General features: G+C 40.9%; 1 protein-coding gene across 1 annotated transcript in view; it reads right to left on the reverse strand.

Moving 5' to 3' along the window:
* Positions 1-11969, reverse strand: part of LOC115143354 (death-inducer obliterator 1-like) — a 33419-nt gene extending 21450 nt beyond the window's left edge. The window contains 4 exon segments of the mRNA XM_029683676.2: positions 1033-2014; positions 2296-2414; positions 3628-3748; positions 11835-11969. Coding sequence (XP_029539536.2) covers positions 1033-2014; positions 2296-2377 — 1064 coding nt within the window. The 5' untranslated portion in view covers positions 2378-2414; positions 3628-3748; positions 11835-11969.
* Between the last annotated feature and the right edge of the window lie 777 nt (positions 11970-12746).

Raw genomic sequence — 12746 nt, forward strand, 5'->3', positions numbered from 1 at the left:
ATACAAACAGCAGCAATGGGAGGGTTACATATTGTGATATTTTATTTTTATAAATTATTTTTGACAATTCATATCACATTGTTTTGACAATGTCGCTATAATTTTGCACTAGTTGGCTGTACCTGCACCAAAACTCCAGTATTTCTATAATTTTGCACTAGTTGGCTGTACCTGCACCAAAACTCCAGTATTTCTATAATTTTGCACTAGTTGGCTGTACCTGCACCAAAACTCCAGTATTTCTATAATTTTGCACTAGTTGGCTGTACCTGCACCAAAACTCCAGTATTTCTATAATTTTGCACTAGTTGGCTGTACCTGCACCAAAACTCCAGTATTTCTATAATTTTGTACTAGTTGGCTGTACCTGCACCAAAACTCCAGTATTTCTATAATTTTGCACTAGTTGGCTGTACCTGCACCAAAACTCCAGTATTTCTATAATTTTGCACTAGTTGGCTGTACCTGCACCAAAACTCCAGTATTTCTATAACTTTGCACTAGTTGGCTGTACCTGCACCAAAACTCCAGTATTTCTATAATTTTGCACTAGTTGGCTGTACCTGCACCAAAACTCCAGTATTTCTATAATTTTGCACTAGTTGGCTGTACCTGCACCAAAACTCCAGTATTTTACCTTCACAGCTTGTTCTCCATCTTTTAAAAAGGGAGCCAATTTGTTTTGCGCACATTTATTTTCCTGACTGATCAAAATGTGTTTCTCATGGCTTTCTCTCTGGTCCAGCGACCATGTGGTGAGCAATATGAAACATTGAATCGCAGTAAAATAACAGTATCGAATCGCAATACATATAGAATCGTGAGAATCGCAATAGATATCCTGTTGGCTGCAAAGTATCGTGATAATAGTTTACAAGTCAAGGACATCACTCAGGTTAACTAATCACTAACTATTCATCCCCTTGTAGGTGGGAAATGGGAGGCTATTTTGATCACAATCTGTAATCCATGAAGGATCAGACAAAGCATCAGATTTCCAATTGAAATGCAAAATAACATCCAAATGTTTACCTTTTGTTGTGTTTCTGTCGACAGATGCAGTACAATGCATTAGGGTCATATCCTTCAGCGTCGCCCGAGTCACTGGATGATGAGGATGATGGGTATTCATCATCATCCTCATTATCTTCCTCTTTGCGGGTTTTTGCCCCTCTGGACTTGGTGTCTCTCTTGCTTGGGTTGGTGCCCCTACTTGCCACCTTGGCAGGACTGCTGGACCTGGAGGCATGCCTCCCACTGGTCTCCACGGGCTTTCCCTCGCTCTCCTCTTTTTCATTTTCCTCCTTCTCGTCCTCCTCCTCTTCTTTTTCTGACACTTCTTTCTTCACAGAGTCCTGCTCTGGCTGCGGCTGCACTATATCCTCCTCCTCTTTCTTTTCAGGGATGATTGTCTTCTTGTCCTCCTCCTTCTCCTCCTGGGGCTGGGGCTCTTTGGGTGCATCTCCACTACCCTTCTCTTCATTGTCAGAGCTTCCATCGTCACTGACCGAGCCACCTCTGCAGCTGCCACGGCCTTTAGCCTTCCGAGTTGTCCTCTTCCTGCCCGTCTTCCTCACAGGTGAATCTGGTTTACCCTCCACAGACTTGGCCTCTGTGTTGCCGTCAAAGCTGGCCTCAGAGGCAGTCTCCGCATCTGTATGGGTCTGGGAGGGAGGGTCCCCACCCTCTACGCTGCCAGGTGCACTTCTCCTCCCCACTGTACGCGCTCTCTTGGTGGTGAGCAGGAACTCCTCCAACTTGTCAGTGCGTTTGGCCTGCCTCCCGCTGCGGCGCACAGGCCCTACTTGGCCATCCTGGCTCTCAGCAGTCGTGTCTCCTGGCATTTCTCTCTTGGCTATGGTGGTCCGGCGGAATCCCCAGGTCTTCTTGAACTCGCTTGTGGTCTTAGCAGATTGCTCCGTCTCCTCTAGCTTTTCCTCAGTAGCATTGTCACCGTGCTCTTGGTCTTCTTTATCTACTCTGTCCTTCTGGACCTTATCGTCCTCTGGGATAGCTGTTGATGGTATAGACACATTAAGGGCCACAAATAATGTGTTTACGTGAAGTAGCATATTTTGCCAATCAAAAGACTGATTTACTAAGCTAATTAGGTCTTGAAAGCGTATATAGGAATAGTGAAATGCATTGTGATTCTAGTACTCCTGACCCTACACACTAATCAACACCTTACAACGAGTAATTACAGAGAATCCAGCAGTGCAGTGCCCATTATTAAAGTTAAACAAACAAGATGCCCCCCTCATTGACAAGGGAAAGGAAGCTAGTCCAAGGTACCTTGAGAGCTGCTATCCATAGGGTCCTGGCTCTGCTCTGGCTCGAGAGCTAGATAGAGCTCAGGGCTCACATTCTCCTCCATAGATGATGGAGTCACTCACTACTTTCAAACAGAACGTCTACAGTTAAGAGAAGAGCACAAGAGACGAGCTTGAGATAGCTACTCTGCAACTCCATTTAACTGAAGAGTGTGGTTGTTTTGGGGAGGGTGGGTGGAGCAGCACTTTGTCAATGTTCAACTACTTTCTTCATATCAACAGACAACCCTTTTCCCAAAATTATCAGAATTTCTTTTTGTCAGCCATTGCTGTCGTCTTTTCATACCATCAATTTTCCTCCTTTCCACAAAATGGCTACAGCAGGTTGGCTGCTGTAGTTATAATGATAACTCTACCCGTAGCTGAATAGTGAATTTATCCTTTTTAGCCTAGATCTTGTTACACCACAACCATGGTAAAATGACAAAACAGTAGCAGAATAATTTTTGATTAAACAAAGTTATGAGTATTTTAAAACCCCTCCTACAGAACAATATTTGTACATCTTCAGATAAAACATTTACCTCTTAAAATATTTGATATTGAAAATGATATTGGAAAAACAGAAAATCTGAGCAAATTCTCCCATATCGTCAAATTCGTACAATTAAGCAATAAAGGCTGAGGAGGTGTGGTATATGGCCAAGGGCCGTTCTTAGGCACGACACAATGCAGATTGCCTGGATACAGCCCTTAGCCGTGGTATATTTGCCCTATATCACAAACCACAGACGTGCTTTATTGCTATTAGAAACTGGTTATCAATGTCATTAGAGCAGTAAAAATAAATGTTTTGTCATACCCATGGTATATGTTCTGTTACAAACTGGGTGGATCGAGCCCAGAATGCTGATTGGCTGACAGCCGTGGTATATCAGACCGTATACCAAAACATTTATTTTTACAGCTCTAATTACATTGGTAACCAGTTTATAATAAAAATAAGGCACCTTGGGGGTTTGTGATATATGGCAAATATACCACGGCTAAGGGCTGTGTCCAGGCAATCCGCGTTGCATCGTGCCTAACAGCCCTTAGCCGTGGTATATGGGCCATATACCACACCTCAGGCATTATTGCTTAAATATACCACAGCTGTCAGCAAATCAGCATTCAGGGCTCGAACCACCCAGTTCATAAAAACTATATAGAACACCACTACTGGGACAAGCCTAGTCTGTTGAAATTGTAAATATACATGATTCCTATGGTTTACAAAAGAAATGGAACCACCACAAATCAAACAAATGAGTGCATGGCATCCGTTCTTTGACAGAATAAAACACGAGCCTACCTGCTGCTCTGTAGTGGTAGGGCACTGATAAAGTGCTTCTCTGATGAGAAAAATGCTCCTTTTCCACTCACAGCAGGTTCTGATCAGTACTCATCACAGGTCTGGAACTGGGATCTTGGACCTGTAGATAAGTCAGAAAACATCTGTTAAGCATTTGAGGGTATGGAAATTGCAACAGTATACAGCCTTGAAAAGCATAATGCAGCACAACAGGTTGGCACCCATCCAACTCCTAACTTTTTTTCAATGTGTGGGACACTTTCAGGGACTTCAGGTCATACAACGTCACGGATTCCAAATTCAAGACACTGCTGAAACAGAGGTTGTTCTCTGACATGAGACCCACTTCCTTTAGTGTCATGATAACACACATTAGCAACAATAATTCACTTCATCTAGACCTATTGAAATAAAAGGTTGCAACATAATAGAATAGTGACTACTGCAAAAAAGGTTCAGTGTGTAGGGTACAGACAAATATTTTTCGTAATAAAGACACACCGGTAGATAATCATTCAGCCCCACCTAATTTAATTCAGATTAACAAAAAATGTGTCCCAATCACAACTGATGACTAAACAAACCTAAATCCCACTTTGTAGTTATCAAATAATTATTATCAAAACACAACAAATAGGCTGACATGTTATAAACAATGCTCCCTCCCAAACAGTTGGAACTGAAAATAGATAACTAAACCTGGACAGGTAGCATTTAGATGATAATTTATTTTTAAAGCATCCCTCTCTGTAGCATGATAAACAATAGCCCTTAGCAAAAGTGCCAAACCACAGATTACTCAATAAAATATTCATAATAGTACAAGTAATTTAAGTTAAAATATTTTAACTATTTGATCAACAAAGACATTTTAAGAAAGGGAATATATTCTCCACAATCAAAGCACCTTGCTAAATTTGCAAAATAAGGTTCAGATCAGTCTGGCCTGAACATTCCACTGACAATACCATAAGCATGAGGACCTCCAAATCATTTCCACCTCAAACATGTCTGAGAAACAGGTGTAGAACAAATAGAACCAACCATGTTGAAATTGTATACTTAAACATTCGAAGCATGGACACTATCCTACAACAATGACGTGAGTGACTCAAATTAATAATCAATACAGCATGAACGATGAGACAGCCTATAGGGAAGTCAGAGACCTGGCAGTATGGTGCCTGGACAACAGTCTGTCCCTCAACGTGGGCAAGGCAAAGGAGCTTATCGTGGACTACAGGAAACGGAGGGCCAAACACACTTCCATTCACGTTGACGGGGCTGTGGTGGAGCGGGTCAAGAGCGTCAAGTTCCTCGATGTCCACATCACTAAGGACTTATCATGGTCCAAACACAGCAACATAGTCGTGAAGAGGACATGATAGGGATGGCGATATGGCCTAAAAAAAATCTGATCTGGATTATTTTTTATATACTTTTTTAATTTAAGGATGATTTACAATATACAGTGCATTCGGAATGTATTCAGACCTCTTGACTTCTTCCACATTTTGATACGTTACAGCCTTATTCTAAAATTGATTCAATTGTTGTTTTTCCTCATCAATCTACACATAATTACCATAATGACATAGCACAAACAGGTTTTTCGATTTATTTTGCAAATATATAAAACTGAAATATCACATTTAGATAAGTATTCAGACCCTTTACTCAGTACTTTGTTGAAGCACCTTTGGCAGCGATTACAGCCTCGAGTCTTCTTTGGTATGATGCTACAAGCTTGACACTAGAGGTCGGCCGATTAATTAGGGCCGATATCACATTTTCATAACAATCGGTAATCTGCATTTTTGGATGCCGATTACATTGCATTCCACGAGGAAACAGCATGGCATGCTGACCACCTGTTACGCAAGTGCAGCAACGAGCCAAGGTAAGTTCCTAGCTAGCATTAAACTTATCTTGTAAAAAAAACAATCAATCTTCACATAATCACTAGTTAACTACACATGGTTGATGATATTACTAGGTTAACTAGCTTGTCCTGCGTTGTATATAATCAATGCGGTGCCTGTTAATTTATCATCGAATCACAGACTACTTCGCCAAACGGGGGATGATTTAACAAATGCACATTCGCAAAAAAAGCACAATCGTTGCACGAATGTACCTAACCATAAACATCAATGTCTTTCTTAAAATCAATACACAGAAGTGTATTTAAAAAAAAAACAGCATATTTAGTTAAAATAAATTAATGTTAGCAGGCAATATTAACTAGGGAAATTGTGTCACTTCTCTTGCGTTCATTGCACGCAGAGTCAGGGTATATGCAACAGTTTGGGCCGCCTGGCTCGTTGCAAACAAATTTTCCATAATTTTCCATAATTATGACATAACATTGAAGGTTGTGCAATGTAACAGCAATATTTAGACTTAGGGTTGCCACCCGTTCGATAAAATACGGAACGTTTCCTTATTTTACTTGAAAGAATAAACGCTTTGTTTTCTAAATTATATTTCCGGATTTTACCATATTAATGACCTAAGGCTCATATTTCTGTGTTTATTATATTATAATTAAGTCCATGATTTGATAGAGCAGTCTGACTGAGCAGTGGTAGGCGGCAGCAGGGTCGTAATTATTCATTCAAACATTACAGCGTTTGCCAGCAGTACTTAGCAATGCTTGATTCACAGCGCTGTTTATGACTTCAAGCCTATCAACTCCTAAGATTAGGCTGGCAATACTAAAGTGCCTATTAGAACATCCAATAGTCAAAGTTATATGAAATACTAATGGCCTAGAGAGAAATAGTCAATGCATCATAATTCCTATAATTACAACCTAAAACTTCTTAACTGGAAATACTGAAGAACTAGGAATATTGAACCACCAGCTTTCATATGTTCTCATGTTCTGGGCAAGGAAATTAAACGTTAGCTTTTTTAAATGGCACATATTGCACTTTCTTCCCCAACACTGTGTTTTTGCAATATTTAAAGCAAATTGAGAATGTTTCATTATTTAGAGACTAAATAGATTTTATTTATGTATTATATTAAGTTAAAATAAAAGTGTTAATTCAGTATTGTTGTAATTGTCATTATTACAATAATACATAAAAATCGTCCGATTAATCGGTATCGGCTTTTTTTGGTCCTCCAATAAATTGGTATCGGCGTTGAAAAATCGTAATCGGTCGACCTCTACTCGGCACACCTGTATTTGGGGAGTTTCTCCCATTTTTCTCTGCAAATCCCCTCAAACTCTGCCAGGTTGGATGGGGAGTGTCGTTGCACAGCTATTTTCAGGTGACTCCAGGGATATTCGATAGGGTTCAAGTCCAGGCTCCGGCTGGCCACTCAAAGACATTCATAGACTTGTCCCAAAGCCACTCCTGCGTTGTCTTGGCTGTGTGTTTAGGGTAGTTGTCCAGGTGGAAGGTGAACCTTCGACCCAGTCTGAGGTCCTGAGCGCTCTGGAGTATTTTCATCAAGGATCTCTCAGTACTTTGCTCTGTTCATCTTTCCCTTGATCCGAACTAATCTGCAAGTCCCTGCCGCTGAAAAACAGCCCCACAGCATGATGCTGCCAACATCATGCTTCACCGTAGGGATGGTGCCAAGATCATGCTTCACCGTAGGGATGGTGCCAGGTTTTCTCCAGGCGTGACTCTTGGCATTCAAGCCAAAGAGTTCAATCTTGTTTCTCATGGTCTGAGTCCTTTGTTTTGGCAAACTCCAAGTGGGCTGTCATGTGCCTTTTATCGAGGAGTGGCTTCTGCCTGGCCACTCTGACATAAAGGCCTGATTGGTGGAGTGCTGCAGAGATGGTTGTCCTTCTGGAAGGTTCTCCCATCTCCACAGAGGAACTCTGGAGCTAGTGACCATGAGGTTCTTGGTCACCTCCCTGACCAAGGCCCTTTTCCCCTGATTGCACAGTTTGGCCAGGCAGCCAGCTCCATTTAGAGTTTTCGTAGTTCCAAACTCCTTCCATTTGAGAATGATGGAGGCCACTGTGTTCTTGGGGACCTTCAACGCAGCAGAAACATTTTGGTTTGTGCCTCGGCACAATCCTGTCTCGGAGCTCTATCGGACAATTCCTTCTTGCTCAGACATGCACTGTCAACTGTGGGACCTTATATAGACAGGTGTGTGCAATATCAAAACATGTCCAATCAATTGAATTTTACAACAGGTGGACTCCAATCAAGTTGTAGAAACATCTCAAAGATGATCAATCGAAACAGGATGCACCAGAACTCAATTTCAAGTCTCATAGCAAAGGGTCTGAATACTTATGTAAATAAAGGTACCTGTTTCTTATTTATTTTCAAAACATTGTCAAAACATTTCTTAAAATAACTTTTCGCTCTTTTCATTATTTGGGTAGTTGATAATTGAATCCATTTTGATAATGGATAATTTAATCTATTTTAGAAAAAGGTTGTAATGTAATAAAATGTGGAAAACGTCAAGTGGTCTGAATACTTTCAGAATGCACTGTATATCTCCACCCCAAAAATACATGATCTAAATAAGCTTTGTTGCACAATTAAAAAGGTCAATACACTGCTAAATATAAACCTACCACCATGACACACTAATAATTTAATCAAAATAGTTTAACCTGCTTTTTGCAATAAATCAATGATCTGGCTTTCAAGTCTATGAAAATGCCCTTTTTGCTATACATTTTGCCAGAATCATGCACATCCTCTAATAATGAACAACTTCTAGTAGCAGGCATTATAGAAAATTAACACAAGTCTCAGACAAATCCATCAAGCACAAGCCCGCATGCTAGTGAGTAGCCAAGATAACTTTATATTTCAAGTCTAGCTTACTTGGATCTATTTGCTTGCTAACAAAGTGGTACAGTTGAACTGTGATTAATATACTAGAATGTTCACTTTATTTAGATATTGAAATCAAGTGGCCTACCTGGATAAGATGCGTATTTCTCAGAATGAAAATGAGTTACCAATCCCTTATATAAACGCGTATTTTAATGCTCATTGCACAATTAGAAAACACAGACTAGCCTGCTGACGTTTACAATGCTGCTAGCGGTATGTGGTAAAGCCGGGAGCGACATAAACTGAGCATTAATTTCCCACAATCATGTTCATTGATACTCTCGTTTTAGTAGGATCTGCTCTACTCTACATTTTGGGAGTCGAGACATAAAAAGGGTATCGTTAGAAAGGTTAAGTTGTCGTCTGCTACAGTAAAAATAATAATAATCTATCTAAGCGTGTCCATATGACCGATTCTGTAGGACCAAATTACAAATAGCGAGTTTAAATTGCTTGTTGTCAGAGAATAAATTACATTTCGTCTTGCGAGTAGGCTGGGGGAGGGGCTTGGTGTCTGAGTGGGAAGTTGTGAAGGAGACGGAACACTCATAAAAACTGAAAATATGACAAAACCTAGTCTAGATTCTAGCGATATAGCGCGATCAACTGCCTGTAACATAAATTAGAATTAATAATTTGATATATCGCCCAGCCCTAGGGCACGACAATGGCTCTTCCCCCTCAGGAGGTTTAAAAGTTTCAGCATTGGCCCCTCTGATCCTCAAAAAGTTGTACAGCTGCACTATTGAGAGCATCTTGACTGGCTGCATCACTGCTTGGTATGGCAACTGCTCGTCATGTAAGGTGCTAAAGAGGGCAGTCGTACGGCCCAGTACATCACTGTGGTCGAACTCACTGCCATCCAGGACCTCTATACCAAGTGTTGTCAGAGGAAGGCCCACAAAATTGTGAAAGACTCCAGCCACCCAAGTCATACTGTTCTGTCTGCTACTGCACGGCAACCGGTACCGAACCCTTTGGGACCAAAAGGCTCCTGAACAGCTTCTAACCTCAAGCCACTAAATAGTTCAACCAAATAGCCATCCGGACTAACTATTTTTTATTCTATATCCACACACTCACACATTTGTCAGTTACACCCTGTTGCCTAGTCACTTTTACCTGTATGTACATATCTACCTCATTGTCCTCATGTCTATAGCCAAGTTATCGTTAATCATTGTGCATTTATTCCTCATGTTAATATTGATTATTACTACTATTGTATTCTGCATTGTTGGGGAGGTTCCGTAAGTAAGCATTTCACTGTTAGTCTACAGCTGTTAACGAAGCATGTGACAACTACAATTTGATAATATCTCAATGAGAAAGGTAATTGGTGATGGGGGATATACAAATGCAGCAAGAAAAGAGAGACAAGACCATTTCTGCAGTTTTTGGGGTGTGCCTGGGATTCAAGTCAGTCATATTTATCTCTGAATTGGTGCATTAATTGACAGAACATCTGCATCATAATAATACAACTTAACTGGGTTGTAAAAACATTAAACTGTCACTAAATAAACACTTCAGACCAACAACTTGACATCAAAATGACATTGGCACAGTTCTGGGAATGGCTTTGGCTGAATAGAAAGTTGCCTAATACACAAAGTTGTAAAATGTGCACCCCATTGTATGTTTCAATGACTGACAAACACACATGCAGTGAAACATTGACATTTACTTTCACATCTTAAGATTCAATATCCCATTTACATTGGTCTGATTATTCTCAAATGTATTTCTCATCCATGATTTACTGTTGGGGAGGGTACACCACTGAATATAAATGGTTATTGTATGCCAAAATACCATATTGATGGTATTAATGGGCAAATGCAACACAAAGTAACCACATTTCTACAACTCAGCAATAGATGAAGCACTTGCCAAAAGATACAGACCCTACCGTTACACTCGGGGTAAAAAAAAACGTACCTGAATGCAGGGATGGGATATGTCACTGTACTCTTTCGGTGTACAATTGCATTTATTCTATTGCCATTTATTCTGTTATCAATAAAATGTACATGTTAACAGTATATTCTGATTACAATTATTATATTTTAATTACATGCAATATATTAGCTTCCAAAATGTATGTAGGTATATATAGCGGTCTTCATAAAACATTCTGATTGAATGGCTTGTCCTGCACTTTGTAAAAATATATTGGTTCCTTGCTAAACATAGCAATGTGAATGAAAAGGGACTCGGCCCACAAAATAGGTGAAGTGAATTGGCAAGAGTTGAGTCCCCATTCAAAGGCAGAATGGTAGGCCTATTGACATTTATTCCCCTCCTTTAAAACATAGTAATTAAGTAAATAGCCTCACCCACAAAATGCAAAGGAATTTGAAATGTCTGTAATTGAATTTACAGCAATTCAACGGAAGAAAAAAAATACTAGCAAGAGAACCACGCTGCTGGGATGAGAGGGGTGCACCACGGATTGTTCCCCGATCATGGTCACGACACACGTGAGAAAACCACTCCCAGAGACCCACCCCAATTGCCATGTTGGGGGAAGGGGTGATCACTGCAACATTGTTAGTGAGTTACAATGTTATTCTAAACTAAATCGTGGGGAAGTGACAGTGATCGCATACTAATGCCTGACGTTACTTTGCACTGTGCTAGCTAGATAGCTCTCAGTCCAGGCCTAACAGAACACTGCGAACCATCTAAACTAGATATTGACAACCGTTGTAGAAACGCATCACATGCTCGACGTTGTCTTTTGGATCATACAAATTATAATCCCTGACAGTCATACTCGGGTGGCTGGCAAAGAAGTATCTGAATGACACGGAAGAAACAATCATTGCCACGAACCGCTTATCGTGGTACCGTTAACGTAGCAGTAGATCGCAAATGCAAGGCGCCTGCGTCCACTGAGAAATACGGCGCAGATAGCTCGTTAGCTAGATAACAATGATATTTATTTTGGGTGGCTAAATATTATAAGCCACAACTAGCCAAGTACTTGATGTTTTGCAAATGTACTGAAGTAGAGAAGCTCGAGAAGGATCACACACCCACCACGTATGTAGTAAACTATGTAGCGATCCCCATGCAGTGACCTCAACATGAATTCATGCCACCAGACAACATGCGTTAATGCACACATAGATAGGGACTCGTTTAAAGACAAATAATGTTAGTTTACGAATATACAATTAGCGTGATGTATTACCCGCAAATTACGTTACAAATCGCGGAACGTTAGCTAGGCCACCACCACGCTTCGACTAGCTAGCTAGCTTGCTGCTTGCAACTAGCAAGATACTTTCAAATATAAACAGCATCTAGTAATTGACAAAGAATGCCACACAAGTATAGTTTGGGTATATAATACGTTGCAATTCGACCCACTTGTAAACATTGACGATATTTTACGTTCTTGCACAGTCTCCGTTTAGTCCTCCATTTTCATTTCGTGTTGGTTGGCTCGCACTGGCTGGCAATGCAGAATGGCGCTGACTAATTGTCAGCTAGAGGAGAGCTATTTTGCTCAGTTGTTACTACAGCGCTAATTCAGGCCAGGGGTGGAAAGCCAGATTCTGATGCCAAAACAAACCCCCATGGAAACCAGGGCATTGTCATTCAATCTACAATAGAATAATATAGATTATGCGATCACTGTGTTGGTCAATTGCAAACAAGGTCCAACCGAAATATTGCTTCCGATTTTAAACCGGGGAGCTGTTAAACTCAAGGGCACAACGCCAGGGAATGGCATCTAGGATTTGATGCCATTGCAGCTCACTTCCTGTCAGATTTTTCTAGGCGCACTTGTGCTCCAAATCAAAATTCGAGGTCACACAGTACAACAATGAAGCCATGCTGCTACCTATCTGACGGGAAGTGAGCTGCAAACTAAACACATTTGAGGACAATACAGTGACATTTGGCCTGCTACCAATGACTGTGGGCTCTCCTCCGTGGCCAACGTGAGTGAGACATTTAAACACGTTAACCCTCGCAAGGCTGCCGGCCGAGACGCATCCCTAGTGCGTCCTCAGGGCATGCGCAGACCAGCTGGCTGGTGTGTTCACAGACATATTCAATCTCTCCCTATCCCAGTCTGCTGTCCCTACATGCTTCAAGACGGCCACCATTGTTCCTGTACCCAAGAATGCAAAGGTAACTGAACTTAATGACTATCGCCCATAGCACTCACCTGTCATCATAAAGTACTTTGAGAGATTAGTCAAGGATCATATCACCTCCATCTTACCTGTCACCCTAGACCCACTTTAATGCAATCGCCACCACACTGCCCTA

This window comes from Oncorhynchus nerka, linkage group LG15 (genome assembly GCF_034236695.1).
Source record: "Oncorhynchus nerka isolate Pitt River linkage group LG15, Oner_Uvic_2.0, whole genome shotgun sequence".
NCBI classification, from domain to species: Eukaryota; Metazoa; Chordata; class Actinopteri; order Salmoniformes; family Salmonidae; genus Oncorhynchus; species Oncorhynchus nerka.